Below are 17,865 nucleotides of genomic sequence, written 5' to 3' on the forward strand. Positions count from 1 at the left end.
GCTCAAGGGGTACTAAATCCTGGGTTTTCGAAAAAAAAAATTTGCAGCCCTTTAATTGTAAAGAAAAAATCTACTGACCCCTCAGTACAAATTTTATTATTATTTTCTGAATAAAATACAAATATTCCAATATTAGGAATGTTAACATTATGTAAATATTTACTATAATAGTGTGGCTATTAATTAAATGGCAGGTAGCATTTAATTCCCGAACTTTCCACTAACTGAACATTTTTATTAAAAATATTCATTAGATTCAAGTTATTTATGGGCTATTTGTTTTTGAGTTATTGAGGTTTGGATTAAACCCATTCAATTCAAGTAACCAGTCAAGTAGGCCAATAACTACAGGAACTCAATTATAAATATAATCATTTTGGTAATGGTGTTGTTATTTTCACCACTGTAACAACAACAACAAAAAAGATCGACTCCCTGTGTGGGCTTTCCGGACCCCACGTTGAGAACTATGGTTCTAAATGATAAACTAAGGATAAACCAAGGATGAACCAAAGGGAAGGTGTGCTGTGGCATATGAAACTCTGCTATGTGTGATTAGCAAGAATGGAATGTTGGTACAGCTTGCAATAATAAAACTAAGAGACATACCTTATACGAAGATTAAAGTTGTGGTTCCACGCAGTATTCCGTGAAGGTTATCATGGCTAAGACATAGATACAATTATGGCATACGCCCTTATCCAGAGTGACTTACATTTATCTCATTTACATAACTGAGTTGTTGGGGGTTAAGGGCCTTGCTCAAGGGCCCAACAGTGGCAGCGCTGGGATTTGAATTCATGATCATCCAATCAGTAGTCCAACATTTAACCACTATTATAATGCCCAGACAGGGACTTGAACTCTGGATCCTCAGATTAAACATGCCTGATGCTCTACCAACCGAGCTATCCAGGCTCTAATTGATACTAAGGTGAAATGCAATGATGCAATACTATCTGTATTTATATCTGTATGTGTTCAGTGTTTTAAATATCTGCATCTCTATTCAGATTTTAAGGTTTAAAATATAGGATTAATTGTGCCCTGCAATGGACTGGCACCCTGTCCAGGGTGTACCCCGCCCTGTGCCCGATGTTCCCTGGGATAGGCTCCAGGTTCCCCCGCGACCCTGAAGAAGGAGTAAGCGGTAGAAGATAGATGGATGGAAAATATAGGATTATATAAACCCTACCAATATGCTCCCAAAAACACTGGATAAAACCCAGATTTGGATATGCTAGCACTGTTAGCATAGTGTGAATTCTGTCTCCGACAGTTCCCTCAGCCACGGCTATATCACTCAAGCTCATTATTGGTCGCAACAAATGATGTGCATGGAACTGTCTTTTAATCCAACTTTTTAAACCAATGCGACCCTGACCAGGCGGTCACTAAGGATGAATGAATGAACTGAATAGCGATAGGGACTCCATGTAGGGCTCCGTTTTATAGTTTAGCAAATATAAAGGACTTCACAGCATCCAAGGTGCTATTTTAATCTTACATCCCTCTATTTTTATTTCACACAGCACCACGGTGGAACAAAAATGATAGGCTGAGAAGGTTGCAAAATGATTCTGCGTCCCCAGTTCAATAGTGGCGGAAACACTGAATAGTCATAGGAGGAAATATGAACTGGAATCTCATGAAGAAGCAAGAATATCTGTCCTGCTTGATTTTTTACAACCTGAGATTAGTCTTCTTTTACAGAAAAGATGTTTTTGCTCAAACATTACTCCTCAAAATGAAATGAAATTAGATCATAATTGTAACCAGTTGCATGTGTTGCGCCGTCTTTCCTCTGTACAATTTTGTGAAAAAAATTAACGAGTTCGTATTTGGAACGCGGCCAACATTTACAGACGCGTCCTCCGTCTTGCGTGTGTCTGGTATGAAAATATTGATATCCTACAAACTCATTTACTTAATGACCCATAAAATGCATCTGCATTCTGGAGCTATTTGAGGCCTCTATTGAACACCTCCCAGCGGAAACAAGGCAATTATCATGCATTAAAAATGCAGATGCAGTAAGGAGGCTATTAAGGACGTAATCAGTGATTTTATATGGCGAAGGAGAAGAATGATAAAGAGGATGGGGGATGATGTATGTTGTAGGATTGATGAGTGTGATATGAATGCTTTTAAGGAATTCTATAAGAAAATGGCTACATTAGGACAGTTAGGAATATAAAACTGCACTGTCAGCCCACTGCCTCAGGGCAGAAGGATGTGTGTTTAAAATATTAGGGTTTGCTAAATCATATGGGAAAGGTGTAACACGTTGGTGCCTTTTTTGTTCCTGTAACAGATTATTAATTTACTTAAATTGATTTAAAGTGATGTGATGACATCTCGTTTGGTAAATTCCTCCTGTCCTTGGTTCAGGGAGTACCTAAGAAGTGAGGAAAGGGCTAATTTTCTGACCAACGCCGCTTAACTTTAAATGATGAGTAATGTGTCTTTATCACCGGCCACCGAGCCGATGGTTTCCATTTCTTTCCAATCCAGCGGTCGCTGCCATCCAGCACCTCTTTTGAGTGAGACTTAGCAGCCCAGTTTCTTATTTTCTGGGCAATTTTCTAGTGGTTTTTTCTTTCTTTCTTTTTTTTTTTTTTTTTTCAAATCTCACTACTCCTCTGGAGAAGGCTCTTTCCATAGAAAGATTCAAAGGATTCTCTCAGAACTGGCAGCCAGACTGTTTGGCTGTCATGCAGCTCATCAAGAACCAGCTTCAGTGTTTCAACCTCTGTAGCACAACTGGCTATGCATTCAGTATTATCAGTTGGCAGTGTGCTTTCGGCAGTGTGCTTTCTCAAGTGCAGACAAGGGTAAAAGGAGAGTGTTTGCATTTTTGTATCCTCAAACAGAAGTACTCAGTGAAGTTCTGGCCTTTCCAAGTCTGGAACCACAGACCACTGGCCATTCTGGTTACGTTGATGGTTTAAAAACCTACAGTGGTACACGTTCATATAAAAAATGGAGTGGTCATAGTCTTCCTAAATGTTTTGAACAGGGCTCATATATAGTTATAGATAATACCAGAAGACAGACGAGAAAAATCATTTTTAAGCATTTTATTCAGTATTTACACAATTCGATTTGTTTAATACCAGGAATCCATGATGCGCCTCATGCTCGTGAACCTCATTCCGCTCATTCCCATCATCTCCCTGAAGCTGCGGTACTCTCCGGGCCTGAAGTACCACATCCTGCCTCTGTAGTGGGGCTGCTCGTACATGAGCCAGTGGCCGTCCATGACGTGGCATGAGTGGCATCCGCCTGACCAGTGGTAGCGATCCATGATGGAGTCGCAGTCGTCAGTCACGTCCATCATCTGACCCATGAAGTTCTCCCTCTCGTACATCCTCATTCTGTACGAGCCCCTGTACTGTTTTATGGAAGAGAACCATGTGAGCCAACTTTCATTATTTCAGATTGAGAAAATTGTGATGCTAGCAAGTTGATTAGCATACCATTGGGATCATGCGGCAGGACCTGATCCAGTTGTTGCCCCAGCCCCACATGTTCATGTAGTCGGCGTAGTCGCCCCTCCTGAGGAAATACTGGTTTCCCATGAAGTTGGGGTGATCGTACACCATCCAGCAGCCGCTCTCCACCCTGCACGAGTGGCAGCGGCTCAGGTAGGATGACATATCAGAGCAGTCGCTGCTACAGTCATAGGAGCGACCCATGAAGTTCCTGTCCTCGTAGAAGATGATCTGTTTTTTTGGGGTAAATATTTCAGGAATGAGTGAGCTCAAAGCAAGATTATAGATCTGTCATATTGGTGTCACAACTACACTAATCTCCTATAGGATCAGGCCATCTTGTTAGATTTAGAATAAATCTATTTTAATGTTAGAACCCATTCATGGATCGAGACCTTCAACAGATTTGAGTGGAGAGGTCAAACAATATGATTCTAAAGACCCATATGAAAGGTACAAAGAAGACCAAGTGTACCCTTCCCAGATTAGGGCTTCTGAGCCTCTCCCCTGGAGCCTGTGGGTGCTCAAGTGAGCATCTGGTGACCAGGCCACTGACATAACCTGGTCGAGCTCAGCATGAAATGGCACCATGGAGCCATCTTATGGGCTCATCTCCTGTAACGTGGCAGTTGGGGGTCAGTTACAGTGCCAGTGGGCTTGGCATTGACATGGTCTACACCCTGTGATGGAAACTGGCTTTGGGAGCAATATTAGAAACACAGAGGTCTTTTCACATAAAGGATCATCCTGATACTAGATGTTTTTAGTCAACTTTAGAATGGATCATTTTGTCCCAAATAGTAATAGGAAATGATAAATCTTTAATTAAACTCCGGTACTCACCCTGGCCATGGTGATGTCCTTAGTCACGACAGAGGATTTGGTAGCTGGAACAGTTTCCAGTTGGTGAACTGACACTCTGCCATGTTTAACCCCTGAATTTATACTTGCCTAGAACAAAACAACATGCACCTCCTATTGTGAAATGTCCTGAGCAAGCAACAGTGAACAGAGCTTTCGTTACATTTCCACGTGCCTCAGTTCTCTATAAGACTTCACAATGGGACTGACTGTTGAGACAAAGCAGCTGAAATCCATTCTTTTCAGTTTGCATGTCATACAATTCATACACTAAGTATATAATAGGCTTGTTAGCTTTATTATTATTAGTTCTATATGTAAATCGCATTGGGTTTTTTTTCATTGAATTTTTTAATTTGTAGCCACAAGGGACACATTCTGTTTCCTTATTTACATGGTGCCGAGTGCTAGAGGCAGCGTTTCATAATAACTGCACGATACAGTGTTCATATATTCCTGGGCTACCAGATGTTTCTTACAGTACTTAAAAAAACATTATTATATAATTTAAAAAAAAAAACACCTATAATGAATGAACACATTTATATATATAATTTTGGTGGAATCTATCTATCTATCTATCTATCTATCTATCTATCTATCTATCTATCTATCTGTCTGTCTGTCTGTCTATCTGCAGTATCTATCTATCTATCTGTCTATCTGCAGTATCTATCTATCTATCTATCTGTCTATCTGCAGTATCTATCTATCTATCTATCTATCTATCTATCTGCAATATCTATCTATCTATCTAACTATTTATCTATCTATCTATCTATCTATCTATCTGCAATATCTATCTATCTAACTATTTATATATCTATCTATCTGCAGTATCTATCTATCTATCTATCTGCAGTATCTTTCTCTCTGTCTGTCTGTCTCTGTCTGTCTATCTGTCTATCTATCTATCTATCTATCTATCTGTCTGTCTGTCTATCTGCAGTATCTATCTATCTATCTATCTATCTATCTGCAATATCTATCTATCTAACTATCTATCTAATCTATCTATCTATCTAATCTATCCTTCTAATATCACTTTGGCAGTTCATTAATTACTATCCTATGAATGACATGTTTGATAATGTACTTTTATCTTTCTGCAATGTAAAAGTGTGTTATAATTATTTTGAATATGAGATTGAATGCGAATGGTTCGTTACTGAACACAGCCGCATCCCCAATTATTTACATTTATTCATTTAGCAGACGCTTTCATCCAAAGCGACTAGTATAAAATGGTATGTGCACTTATGCAACCAGGTTATTGTAGAACTTTTGTAATTTTTCCTATTTTCCCTAAAATGTTTCTTATTCTTTTTCCACTTCATTTTCATATATTGTAATTGCACATTGAGGGTGGAACCAGTTTTTAATCTAACATGATTCATCTAAGTTTCATCTTTGTTTTTGTTTTTTTACCTCGCAAAAACCTGCCATTTTAACAGGGGTATGTAGACTTTTTTATAGCCACTGTATTCCTCCAGCTCATGAATAAAGAAGTCAGAGACTAACAGTACTGAAAGCTACTTGCAGGAATCTGAATATCTGATTAGCTAGAATGTCGGATAGAATACTGCTGTCATTTTTCTTGAGATTAGCATTACATTGAAACGCATGAATTAGTCCAGCAAAAGAAATGACTTCAGATTATGAGAGTTAAAAAAAAACAAACAGTTTTATTTACTAATGCACAGCACTATCCAAACATCTGTATTCACATAAAAAAATAATAATACAATAGAGCACAAAGTCAATCCGCACTAGGCTTGCAATAAAGTGTGTAATAATAAGCAGGTCTTTTCAAATTAACTGGAGGCAAGTAATTAAAGTACAATTTTCATGACTGTAACCAGATAGATTCATTTATTTATTTATTTTTTCCTGAAAGATAAATGGACAATGCCTAATTGTGCAGGAATTACACGCACACACACACACACACACACACACACTCACACAAACACAACAAAATCTGCTTAATTATGCAGCATTTGCAATTATAGGAACTTGTTTATTTTTGTGGTATTCTGTTTACATGGACACTTGAATCATGAGATAATGAGGTAATGATCGGGGGCCCATTTATTAAAAGAATCATGCCGTTAAGACCGTCTTGACTTTGTCGAGTGTTTAAATGAATACTCACTTCAGTATTTAATGATCATTTTTTGTCCTGCTTTTGGGCATTTCGACTTATGGAATGAATTGATGCTTATGCTTTACTTCATCATTACAATCTCACTCACTGCATTCCGTTGATGTTCTATTTGAACATGATATGATCACACTGCAGCACAAGCACCTAGGTATATAACAGACATTGATTTAAGAACAAATACGCGGCTTTAATGGTTTATTTTAGACTCATGTTGATTAGCCCATAGGCTTATGACGTTGACTTGATTCGGTAAAGCAGGGCTTGTGAACCCAGCAGTGTATTTCAGTGGCTTGAGGACTCAAATGTACTTTAGTAGACTTGATCAACGTATGAAGTTGCTGTCTGTAGTTCAGCAACTTTAGTTTGAACCATTCCAACTTCTATCAGATCCTCTGTTGCAGCTTGTTGCACCATCATGAATCAAGTTGGGGGTTTTTTTTTTTTGCATCCTCAAACGAATCTTTAATAGTCAAGCACTAAATGGTAACTGCTGTCACCACTCATATTACTTATTATAGTATTTTCTTGACCTTTGTAAGCTAGGAATATTACATAGATGGTGGTCCAAGGATGGTACGTAGTTAAATACCCCTGTTCTAGAGGTTTCTAGAGGTGTACTATAATTATAATAGTGTCATGATAATTAAACAGCCTTCCATCGCTCATCTTCATCCATACAGGAGTTAGCACAAAACATAGACCAGTAAATTCTTTTTTAAAGATTTTATTCAGTATTTGCACATTACAGAAATGGATTTGTTTAATACCAGGAATCCATGATGCGCTTCATGCTCGTGAACCTCATTCCGCTCGTTCCCATCATCTCCCTGAAGCTGCGGTACTCTCCGGGCCTGAAGTACCACATCCTGCCTCTGTAGTGGGGCTGCTCGTACATGAGCCAGTGGCCGTCCATGACGTGGCATGAGTGGCATCCGCCTGACCAGTGGTAGCGATCCATGATGGAGTCGCAGTCGTCAGTCACGTCCATCATCTGACCCATGAAGTTCTCCCTCTCGTACATCCTCATTCTGTACGAGCCCCTGTACTGTTTTATGGAAGAGAACCATGTGAGCCAACTTTCATTATTTCAGATTGAGAAATTGTGATGCTAGCAAGTTGATTAGCATACCATTGGGATCATGCGGCAGGACCTGATCCAGTTGTTGCCCCAGCCCCACATGTTCATGTAGTCGGCGTAGTCGCCCCTCCTGAGGAAATACTGGTTTCCCATGAAGTTGGGGTGATCGTACACCATCCAGCAGCCGCTCTCCACCCTGCACGAGTGGCAGCGGCTCAGGTAGGATGACATATCAGAGCAGTCGCTGCTACACTCATAGGAGCGACCCATGAAGTTCCTGTCCTCGTAGAAGATGATCTGGTCAGACAGAAAGAAAACATTTAACCAACAGGAATTTAGTGAGTTCCGCCAAAGCAAGATTATTATATTTCAATTTCCTAAATTTCACAGACTAAAAAGATAAACAGGGTTTTCCCTCGAGTAAAACCCCAGGGTACAATCATTAATTTTCAAGCTCTGGTGCTCACCCTGGCCATGGTGATGAGTGTGTTGTTAGTCACAGCAGAGGATTTGGTAGTTGGAGCAGTTTGTCCAGCTGGTGAACTGATGCTCTGCCACGTTCAAGCTCTGAATTTATACCTGGCCAGAATAAAAAAAAAGTGCACCTCCTATTGTGAAATGTCCTGAGCAAGCAACAACGCACACGATTTACAGTGGAGGTCTCTGGAGAGCTGAAGAGCTTTTGTGTGAATCAAATATCTAGAAGATTAACTCATGTGTAACGGACACAATGACCTGCTCCGACAGGCGTTCGGATATTTCAAAAATTACTCATAAGACCAATAATAAACAGATTTAATTGTTTTTTGGTTTTTTTTTTAAATAAAGAAAATATATATAATTGTTGATGTAGTGACGTTTTCTTCAAGGAGCCTTTTTGTTGACATTTTTGGAAGGAGTCTTCAGTGTCAGTGCTTTGTAACAGTCATAGCTAAAGCTATTCCTTTCATTCTTCCACCATAGGAAAGTCTTCAGGCTCGTGCTTTGCGGTTCAAACGAGAGGAAAAAAAGAGGCTGGTGAAGAAATAAATGTTTAACTGGTAACTGCTTTTCATCAGGTCGCATTACACCACTCCGTCGTTGATTATTCTCCTTTAACACCCTATTTATGTTACTCCTTAAATATATATATTTTTAATGCTACATAAGTAATAACATTACTTACTGATCAGCACTTACTGATACCACAGAAGAAGTATCACGCTTTATTAGTCCTATTATTAATTCAGATTTGAAGGTCTCAAAAAAACACTATGAATATTAATAGATGACATTATTCTGTTTTCCTCAGGCGCAAAGTGCACTAAGCCTTCAGGGACTAAAGTTGCCTAATGAAATTATGGTAACTATTTACCATCCGTCTTTCTTACCATTCGTATTATTAAATATGTTTGCATTTGTTGTTTTATTATCGGCGGTTAAAAATATCACACTCAGCCTCGATGAAGCTGCATTTCTGGGTATTTACGAGACGATATTACGACAGGTGTCTTGATTTTGATTAAGTTCATTGCAGCGTTTGAGATTTATTGAGATAAAGTGTATTGCAGAGCAAGCTAATGTGCTATATATTGAGTTTTATTACAGAATTAAGGAGGAGCAAACTTAAAAAAGCAAACTGGAGAGCATTTAACGCATTTTATTTTATGCAGGTTCGAGGGTCTGATGGATTTTCTTGGACACCTTTTGTACACTTTACCTGATTATTTTCCTTCTTGCTGCAGTTTTTATTGCCGTTACTATTCTACAGTATGTTTTACATTCCTAATACGCTCATTGGTATACAAAATGTTATTAGTCATGTTCAGGAAAAGGATGCTAAGGTAGGTAGAATGATGATTGAGATCAATCAATAGGATCAGAATGAGTCATATGTGGGGTTTTTTTGTTGGATTCCAAAGCTCACACAACCTCTCTTTTGCTCTTGTGAGCGTTCATCGAACCTAAGAGTGAAGGCTTTTTTTTTTGTTTCTCTTTCTGTCTCTCTTAGGTGGAAGAGATACGTGGCTACATTGACTCACTGGCTGAGAAGGTAGAGGAGGTAAAGCGGAAACACAGTGCCATCCTTGCCGCGCCAAATCCAGACGAAAGTAAGATGCTACTTTACGAAGCTTTATGACCATATTTATAATTTGTCATAATTGATAACAATGCAAGCGCATTATGAAGAATAATTGAATAGTTACACTTACGTGTATAAGTCATCAAGGGATTACGACGAGGCATATCCGAATACATGAATTAATACACAGGCATAGATCAAAACAACAAGAAACACAAAGCCCTCTCTAAAAATCTGTCCTTAGCGCCAACCTGTTTACAATGCCTTATTTAGGACTGTTATTGCAACCAGCCTAGAGGTGTGTATCAGGACTGGGATCCAGTTGGACCCGCCAAAAATATTCACAGTAGTTGGTGGTTTTAACTTGAGAGTGTAAAAGCGTGCAGTCAGATATGAAGGTGGGTGGGAGGGACGGCGTATTCTCTCTCCCCTGTCAGTCACTGTGACACTAACCAAGCATGACTGTCTGTGAGCTGATGTATGTGGAGGAGGGTTGATAGCGCTTTGCGCAGTTCAGAAAGATTTGGTAGTTGGCTACACATGTCTACCAGCATGAAGAGCTAACTATGGGAGAAAAGCAAGCCATTTTGAAGCTGAGAAAAAAAAAAGGAAAATCTATCAGAGCCATTGGACAAGCATTGGGCATAGCCAATACAACAATTTGGAATGTCCTGAAAAAGAAAGAAACCATTGGTGTATTAACAACCAGACGTGAACCGGGTCAGCCAAGGAAAACAACAGCAGATGATGACGGAAGCATTGTGTGAGCTGTGAAGAAAAACCCCAAAACAACAGTTAGTGACATCACCGACAACCACCACAGGGCAGGGGTGATGACATCACAATCCACCATTTGAAGAAGACTTCAAGTTCAGAAGTATAGAGGTCGTACCACAAGATGCAAACCACTCATGAGCAATTAGAATCAGATGGCCAGATTGGAATTCGCAAAGAAATACAGAGATGAGCCACAAAAGTTCTTGAACAAAGATTAACCTCTACCAAAGTGATGAAAAGGTGTGGAGAAAGTGCAAAGAAAGGATCTGCTCATAATCCAAAACATAGAAGCTCATCTGTGAAGCATGGTGGAGGTAGTGTCATGGCTTGGGCTTGCATGACTGCTTCTGGAACAGGCTCACCAATCTTTATTGATGATGTAACTCATACTGGTAGCATCCGAATGAATACAGAAGTCTACAGGAGCATTTTGTCTGCCAATTTACAGAGAAATGCATCCAAATTAATCAGGAGGTCACCGGCTTGATGCAATTACTGCAAGAAAATGATATGCAACCAAATATAAAGTGTTATTTACTTTAATTTACTAATCAGTCCCTATACTTCTGTTCACCTACAAATTGGGTCGTCTGATATAAAAGATTCTATGTTTTATGTTGTAAATACCAGGTAAATAGAAGTAAACAAAAGCTGAAATCCTAAACTTTCATGTCATGTCCATCTTTTGATCTCAAACCCAAATGTCTTTGGTGTATAGCACAAAGAAATGAATTGACCTTGCCGTTCCAATAGTTTTGGAGCGGACTGTATACATCAATTCAGCCACTTCATGTCTTTTCCATAGGCCCTTTTACACTGGTATACTATCTGACTGCCGCCTTCACGTAGCTTCTATGTATTGTGCTGTCTCAATATCAGTCTTTCTATCACACACTGTTATTATGCTCCTTTGGTGTATCCTACTAGAGCTCATCTATTTTCCAGTGGCCTCTATGAGTCAGCAACATGTAAACACTACAGCTAAGCTCTCTTTCTCGTTGCTAATGTTTTGACTGATCTGGTTATAGATGGCCCACGCGGGCGGTGCCAAACACACACAGCTCCCGCCCACATGCTCTATCGATGGACTCGTTGACTCTCCCACGCCACACATTCAGTCCTGCTTTGTGCACTTTGGAAGTGTCTAATGGTTTAGAGAAGGCTGCTTTCTGCTCTCTGAGAGCGCGAGCAGGAAATGACATGTCATCAGTTGTGTTTCAAAATGTCAATGTGATTAACTTTTGTGCAGATGGGATTCATTACACAGTACCGTCCTGCTGAGGATAGTCCCAGCAAGGAATGTGTCATTCACTTCAAAATGTGCGGCACCGTTGCGAATGAGTAATAAACAGCTATTACATGATCATTTTCAGTATTCCAAATCCTCCTTTCATTTGTTTTAGTAATTGATTTTCTACTATTTATTGACGCTATGTCACTGCAATCAGCAAGTAACTGGAGCGTTAAAGTAGGAAAAGTTGAGAATGAGAGTAACTCTTTATACCACAGCATTGTTGAGTTCTCGAATCTGATTGGTCAGAAGGTATCGAATCATTTTCTACAACAAGGCAAATCACAGGTTTATATTAATGCGCTCATTCTAGTACGTTTTAATTTCTATATTAACAACTAACTAAAACATTCTGTTATTTAACAAAGAAAGGAAACGTTTATTTAAGGAGGCTCCAGTGTCAGGACAAGTTTTCAGACACTTCAGGACTTTATGCTTTTTCTCTAGTTTCATGCTAACATAACAACAAGATAAAATGGCTTCTTTTGTTTTTGTTTTATTAACTTCAAGAGACATTACATTAAAATGTAACAATAAATGGATAAAAAGTACATTTTAATTCATACAAAATTGTAATCGATGGCAAATTGCTGTAGTATTTGAAGAATGAAACACTTCAGGATGTGCTGTTATTGGAAAAGAATTAACTTTAGGACCCCATTGTTGATTATTTTCCTATAACAGTACATCCCCAAGCGTTCTAACACCCTTTCAATCATCAAACCCTGAGAGGTAAAAAATGAATATCACATTTTTAAAAGTTTTTTTCCCTATAACGTACTCTGACTGGACATTTTTCACTGTTCCTGTTTACTAAAAGAAATGCCAAGGCCGACTTGTCTGATGTCTGACTTGTCTGAGAATACACAATGTGCTATTGAGAGACACTTATACAACTCACAGCTCATCACAGCTCTGGCTGAACATGTCTGCACTTCTATATTTCTGCCTCTGCATTTCCTGACTCCCTTTGTTCATCACTCAAGCTGTCTCTTTCCCTAACACCATCATTTTTTTTTAACCAGTGCTTTAACGAGTACACTTCTATCAGTGTTTATATTAGGAGATTAGTTTTTGTTTTTTTTTTAAAGTCATTTTAGTAGTAGTTATTCAAAATGGAATATGCATACTATTCGTACTCCGCCCCATCCTAAATATTTCCAGTACACCAAAGACACTCAGATGACATACTATTCGGGCTGAATTTCCAAGTATGCAACCAGAGCTAGAGTATATTCATGGTGTATAGCATCCCACAATGCACGTTCATTTCCAAATGCTGGGAAACTGCAGTATATAGAAACCAACAGCAATGATTATATATATAAAAACATTCCAATTGCAGTTATACTGTGGTATGTTTATCTTAATGTTGCAGCTAATTGTCCTATCAAGTTAATGCTAACTGACCGCTATTAGAACTGGCTGTAGTAACTGTAGCTCAGTAGTAAGCTATTATTTTTATTTATTTATTTATTTATTTATTTATTTTAGATTTGCTGTCAAATGAATCCATTTAATATTAATGTTCTTGTGAGATTTGTCATGACTTTTTGTACAGAGAAGAAAATTAGCCATTTATGCTAGTTCTGTCACGTGTTTGTACATTAGCATTGTACTTCTGTGTAGGAAGTAAGACAAACTTGGTTTTGGAATAGCATAAAGCCTTTCTCCGCCGTGTCAGTGCACTATTTTTGGCTTTAGCCACCAACATTTTGTGTCAGAGTAAATGAACATTCTCAGTATAAAAATAAAACAATCTGAGGTAATATTCTAAGGTATCTGCCTCTACGCGTCACAGTTAATTAGTCCTCCCCGATTTGAATCAGTGCCTCAGTTTTGCAACAGCAGAAATTAACGCAAACGGCATGATATGTTTCTAAATTACCGCAGATTTTCGTGTGACGCAGTAAGCCAAAGCCCTCTTCGAATTCATGTGCGTCAAACATGAGTACAGCTAAAAGGTCTCATTTACCAACAAAGCATCACTGTGAAAGACTATTTGCTATTTCACCAATTCAAGTAGTTTTCCGCAAATAAACCACAAAACAACCTGCAAGTTGCATCGCAAATTTCTTAAAACAGCCGCAGGAATATCAAGCATTTGTAGCTGCATCCATCACAAAAAAAAAAGCTCCTGTACGGACTGGTTAATTACTGTCATTACTATAATTACTATAATAATTACATTACTGTCTAGTGCATCAAATGATAACTCAAGAATACTGAGTATAACCTCACTGGGACATTTCACTGTAAGTATCACGCCGCTTGTCTGTGTTCGTCACGTAAAATTCCACTTCCTAGTTCGAAACGGTTACTACAGTAGAGTTAGCGACATCATCAGCAGACATGGCATACAATACTTTTCAGGAATATAACTTTTGGCTTAAAATATGAGAGTTTGTCAGATGAAGATGAAAAGGAAGATGGGATGTGAGTGTGAGAAAATGAGTTGCGGCTTCTTCGGGATCTCTTTCCAGAAGCAAATAAACAAATAAACAGATCATTTGGCCATATAATATCCGAAATGTCACTTAGTCGATATTAATTTCGAAATGAACCACACTCTTGCTCGTGCGATATTGCTCAAGTATATTGCATAGTACTATAAGTAATTGTATGCAGTTTATGTACATTATATGCTGGTGCAGCATGCTGGATAGAGAACACAAGTAGAGCATATTGAACACATCCTATATGAACAAGGGGTCTTCAGTCAGAGGTCTAAGTGTCAGGTGGAACTAATAGCCGTGGTGAAGTTGATTATTGGTTGTGGGGGTGGTGGGTGTTTTAGGAATAGATATACAATTGTGGGTGAATGGTGGCTTAGTTGTTAGCGCGTTTGTCTCACACCTCCAGGGTTGGGGGTTCGATTACCTCCCCCATTCCAAAGACATGCATTGTAGGCTGATTGGCATGTCCAAAGTGTCTGCAGTGTGTGAGTGTGTATGTGATTGTGCCTTGCGATGGATTGGCACCCCGTCTAGGGTGTATCCCACCTTGTCCCCGATGCTCCCTGGGATAGGCACCCGGTTCCCCGCGACCCTGTAGGATAATCGGTATAGAAAATGGATGGAGGGATGGACACTGCATTTTCTTTTAAATGTACCAGAGTATTTTAAGCTTACAGAAATGCATGCACATGCCTGCTGTTAATACATTCTCCTGCACGTTCTGTAATTTTCCATCCTTCTCCCAGTCATGAATATAAACAAGCTCCAACGCTCAGGACGGATGTCTATTTAATGAACACAAAGGAGTCAAACGTAGCAGTTTTAAACTCTTGCCCGCAATTTAAGTAGTCTGCATTATTCCCAGCAGCTACCACAGTCCTCGTTTATTTCTCTCTCTTTTACTTGCGCTCTCTCTCTCTGTCTCTCTGTCTCTCTCTCTCTCTGTAATATACAGTCATATTACATGAATAGGCGAGTAATAACGATGTAGTTATGCTAATAAGTAGTCGAGCAGCTCCACTATGTATTTCTATATCCTAAATAAGTGAAGGCTACAAGATTTATCGTCTCATCTTTTTTGCATTGTTTGATAGTTATGCAAAAGGAAACACAATGACTGTTTAAACTGCATCTCCATGGCGGCCTGCGGTTTCTCCCGTGGAGTCAATTTTGCGCCAAATGTATTCAAAAACATGATCCGGCAGCAAAATATTATGTATCGAAATTTAAAAATAGGTGTCGGAAATACAAGGATTGAGAAATAAATCAAACTTAAATCCAGACCTGGATTAGAGTCTGGAGTGTTCTCACACTTGGCTCACCACTTCAGCATTTCAAGTGGACTTTCAAGTGGTGCTTTTTGTGCATATATGAGCACATCAGACAAACTCAAACTCTTCTAAAATAATGAAAAAGGCACGTCTTTGAGAGTTTCTATGGAAGTCTTGAAGGTACTCTTCTGAGAGGATATTTCTAAGTCATTCACAGAAGTCTGTAATCTTCAATAATAGTATTAGCCACCTTACTGAAGTAAAAAAACAAAACAATAGAAACTATCACAGAAATTCTAATGATTTCCATTACAAATGCCAAATTACAAAACATCAGTTAACCATTGAAACCATTACCATTATTGGTCCTTAATGGAATCTACTAGACATAACATGCCACCAATAGAAGGCAGCAAATTACCACTAGAGACCCACGGGGACCATTACAGTTTCCATTAAAACCAAAACAATACCCATTATAACCATTTAAACCATTACAAATTCTTTGAGGGTTGCTGATGTTGTTGTTGTTGTTGTTGTTGTTGCGGTTTTTAGCAGGGCAGCTAACTAGCATGTGCTACCTGACAGGATTTTTTACAGGATGATTTTTAAATCATAGGTAGAAATATTCATAATCTTTACTGATTAAGCTAACCAGCTAAACTATCAAATAAAGCTGGTCAGCTAACTAACATTAGCTAAAGTTACAGCTTCTCATAAAGCATGGAATAACCTGACAGGATTTCTGAGAAAGTCTTCTTCACAAATGATAATAATCTTTACTTTAATCTTTACTAACATAAGCTAACTAAGTGATAAAGCTAGTCAGCTAACTAATATGAAGTGATCTGACAAGATTCTCCGAGGACCATTTAGTCACATTCATGAATGCTCATAATCTTTACTGCTAAACTAGCAGTACAAACTAACTTTGTGCTTTTCTACAGTCTATATTTGTGAATAGTCTTAAATGTTCTTTTATATCTCCATTATATCTCTATCTGAGATCTGATTTAAGAAAGCTGTGAAAGCACTTCTTGTGTTCAGTGAGGGTTTCTTAACGACTTTATCAAATGTTTCATGGCCTGTAGCCTCTTTGACAGTCACTGCTGTGTGATGCAACCAGGCATGACACATGTCTGAAAAACATAATAAGGTTCAAGGCTGTATCTGTAGAGAGTTCTTGATGAGAGCTTAGAAGTCAATATCTCCATTAATGGAAAAATGGAGTTCACAGAATACAACTTCTGCTCGTATCAGACTGTTTATCCGACCTACGCGTCAAGACAGAGGTCTGAGCAGTAAGAAGTAAATCCATTTCGGAAAAAAAAATTTACCTTCTGGTTGTTGCAGCGAAGAACCCACGAGACCCATTGAACCCAGATGATGTTTTTTTTCCTGCAGAATGCACTTTAACACTGCTTATTTCTTGCTATTCTGCTGTTAGTTACATGGCTGGCAGCTGTTCCTTTTTTTTTTTTTTTGATGTATGTGGGCTGTTATTTTCAATGTGCTGCCTTAAATAGCTGACAGGACTTTCATAATATTGGTGCCTGTAGATGTTGTACCTACGTACTAGTAAAAAAAACAACAACAAAAAAACAGTACATTCCAGTATCGTTGTATGGTTTTCGGTATATTTCAGTATAGTTTTCAGTCCCCTATTATTCATTTATTCATCTTAAACTATGTTGGATAATGAATTAGATCATATTTTCAGTAACTAATAGGAAAGATATGTAGAGGACTGTAAGTAATGGGGGCACCGTGGCTTAGTGGTTAACACTTTTGTGTCTCACCTCCAGGGTTGGGGGTTTGATTCCCGCCTCTGCCCTGTGTGTGCGGAGTTTGCATGTTCTCCCCGTGCTTCAGGGGTTTCCTCCTCCAGTCCAAAGACATCAGCATTTCCAAATTGCCCGTATTGTGTGAATGGGTTGTCACCTGTCTTGTGCCCCCGAGTCGCCCTGGGATAGACTCCAGGTTTCCCGTGACCATGTATAGGATAAGCAGTACAGAAAATGTATGTATGGATGGATATTTGGATTGTAAGTCTTGACCTTCCAATTGGTTTAAACAGCGTTTTTAAGAGGATGCTATTAAGCATCATTCCGATTAGAAAGTAGAAAGAAAGAAAGTAACTTGTACTAGAGGTTAGATTTGCTTCGCACCAGGTTTGGGAACTTTACCTTGCAAACTCAAGAATCTTCAAAATGTGAACCAATAGAAGTAGAAGATACTTATCCCCCCCCCCACCTGCTAATTATTAAATAGTGTTCACAGTGGATGTTTGCTTCTCCATTTTCCTACAGCTACAAAATCACAACAAAAACAGCCTAAAGTTCTCTGATTTTCTATTTCCTGGTGAATAAAATAGAAGGCAAAATCAGAAGTTTACCCTTTTTTTAAGC

At 38.8% G+C, this 17,865-nt stretch overlaps 3 protein-coding genes across 5 annotated transcripts in view; 1 reads left to right on the plus strand and 2 right to left on the minus strand.

Annotated features, from left to right (window-relative positions):
* The window catches only part of LOC128623828 (syntaxin-1A), a 101,029-nt gene that overhangs the window by 29,496 nt on the left and 53,668 nt on the right, over nucleotides 1–17,865 (plus strand). For all 3 annotated transcript variants that reach the window (XM_053650937.1, XM_053650939.1, XM_053650938.1), the window contains exon 3: nucleotides 9,591–9,690. In XM_053650937.1, the coding sequence (XP_053506912.1) occupies nucleotides 9,591–9,690 (100 nt within the window). The remainder of the gene's footprint in view (nucleotides 1–9,590; nucleotides 9,691–17,865) is intronic.
* On the minus strand, nucleotides 3,066–4,346 carry LOC128624166 (gamma-crystallin M2-like). Its single transcript, XM_053651570.1, has 3 exons — nucleotides 4,338–4,346; nucleotides 3,480–3,782; nucleotides 3,066–3,394 (listed from the first exon to the last, which is right to left on the minus strand). Exons 1-3 carry the CDS (start codon nucleotides 4,344–4,346, stop codon nucleotides 3,110–3,112), a joined length of 597 nt encoding a protein of 198 aa, XP_053507545.1. The 3' UTR covers nucleotides 3,066–3,109.
* On the minus strand, nucleotides 6,969–16,926 carry LOC128623830 (gamma-crystallin M2-like). The gene is made up of 4 exons (XM_053650940.1): nucleotides 16,795–16,926; nucleotides 8,068–8,179; nucleotides 7,652–7,897; nucleotides 6,969–7,567 (listed from the first exon to the last, which is right to left on the minus strand). Exons 2-4 carry the CDS (start codon nucleotides 8,074–8,076, stop codon nucleotides 7,283–7,285), a joined length of 540 nt encoding a protein of 179 aa, XP_053506915.1. The 5' UTR covers nucleotides 8,077–8,179; nucleotides 16,795–16,926; the 3' UTR covers nucleotides 6,969–7,282.

The sequence above is a fragment of the Ictalurus furcatus genome, chromosome 20, assembly GCF_023375685.1.
Source record: "Ictalurus furcatus strain D&B chromosome 20, Billie_1.0, whole genome shotgun sequence".
Classification (NCBI taxonomy): Eukaryota; Metazoa; Chordata; class Actinopteri; order Siluriformes; family Ictaluridae; genus Ictalurus; species Ictalurus furcatus.